This window comes from Penaeus monodon, chromosome 24 (genome assembly GCF_015228065.2).
Source record: "Penaeus monodon isolate SGIC_2016 chromosome 24, NSTDA_Pmon_1, whole genome shotgun sequence".
Lineage (NCBI taxonomy): Eukaryota > Metazoa > Arthropoda > Malacostraca > Decapoda > Penaeidae > Penaeus > Penaeus monodon.
This window is the reverse complement of record NC_051409.1, coordinates 34,347,086-34,347,467: the sequence shown is the minus strand read 5'-3', so window position 1 is coordinate 34,347,467 and position 382 is coordinate 34,347,086. Positions and strand designations below refer to the sequence as shown.

The 382-nt window shown below is 40.6% G+C and overlaps 1 protein-coding gene across 1 annotated transcript in view; it reads left to right on the top strand.

Annotated features, from left to right (window-relative positions):
- The window catches only part of LOC119588734 (lethal(2) giant larvae protein homolog 1-like), a gene marked incomplete in the record, with an annotated part of 77,754 nt that overhangs the window by 58,835 nt on the left and 18,537 nt on the right, over positions 1-382 (top strand). The window contains 1 exon segment of the mRNA XM_037937374.1: positions 216-375. Coding sequence (XP_037793302.1) covers positions 216-375 — 160 coding nt within the window.

Sequence of the window (382 nt, the reverse complement as noted above, 5' to 3'; positions counted from 1 at the left end):
GTATGCTTCCACATCTTCATAATATGTGGGCAACATATACAATGAGACCAGTATATTTGAATTCACTGATAAGCCTGAAGGAACAAATATAGAGTATTTTGACCTGTGCTTGTCACAAATTGAAGCAAGACAGTGTTTCAGCATTTAAGTGCATATGATTTGAGACCATAGATGAAGCATTGATATGAAATTGATGTGCTCTCCTTGCTCCACAGCCCACAGCGGTCGTACAGTTTTACCCTCCAGCTTCCTGTACGTCTTTGACCCTAAACAGTGAATGGGGTCTTGTTGCTTGCGGTACAGCTCATGGATTTGCACTCTTTGACATTATTCAGAAGAAGAACTTGCTTGCCAAAAGTACTTTAAGCCCTCTAGGTATGTT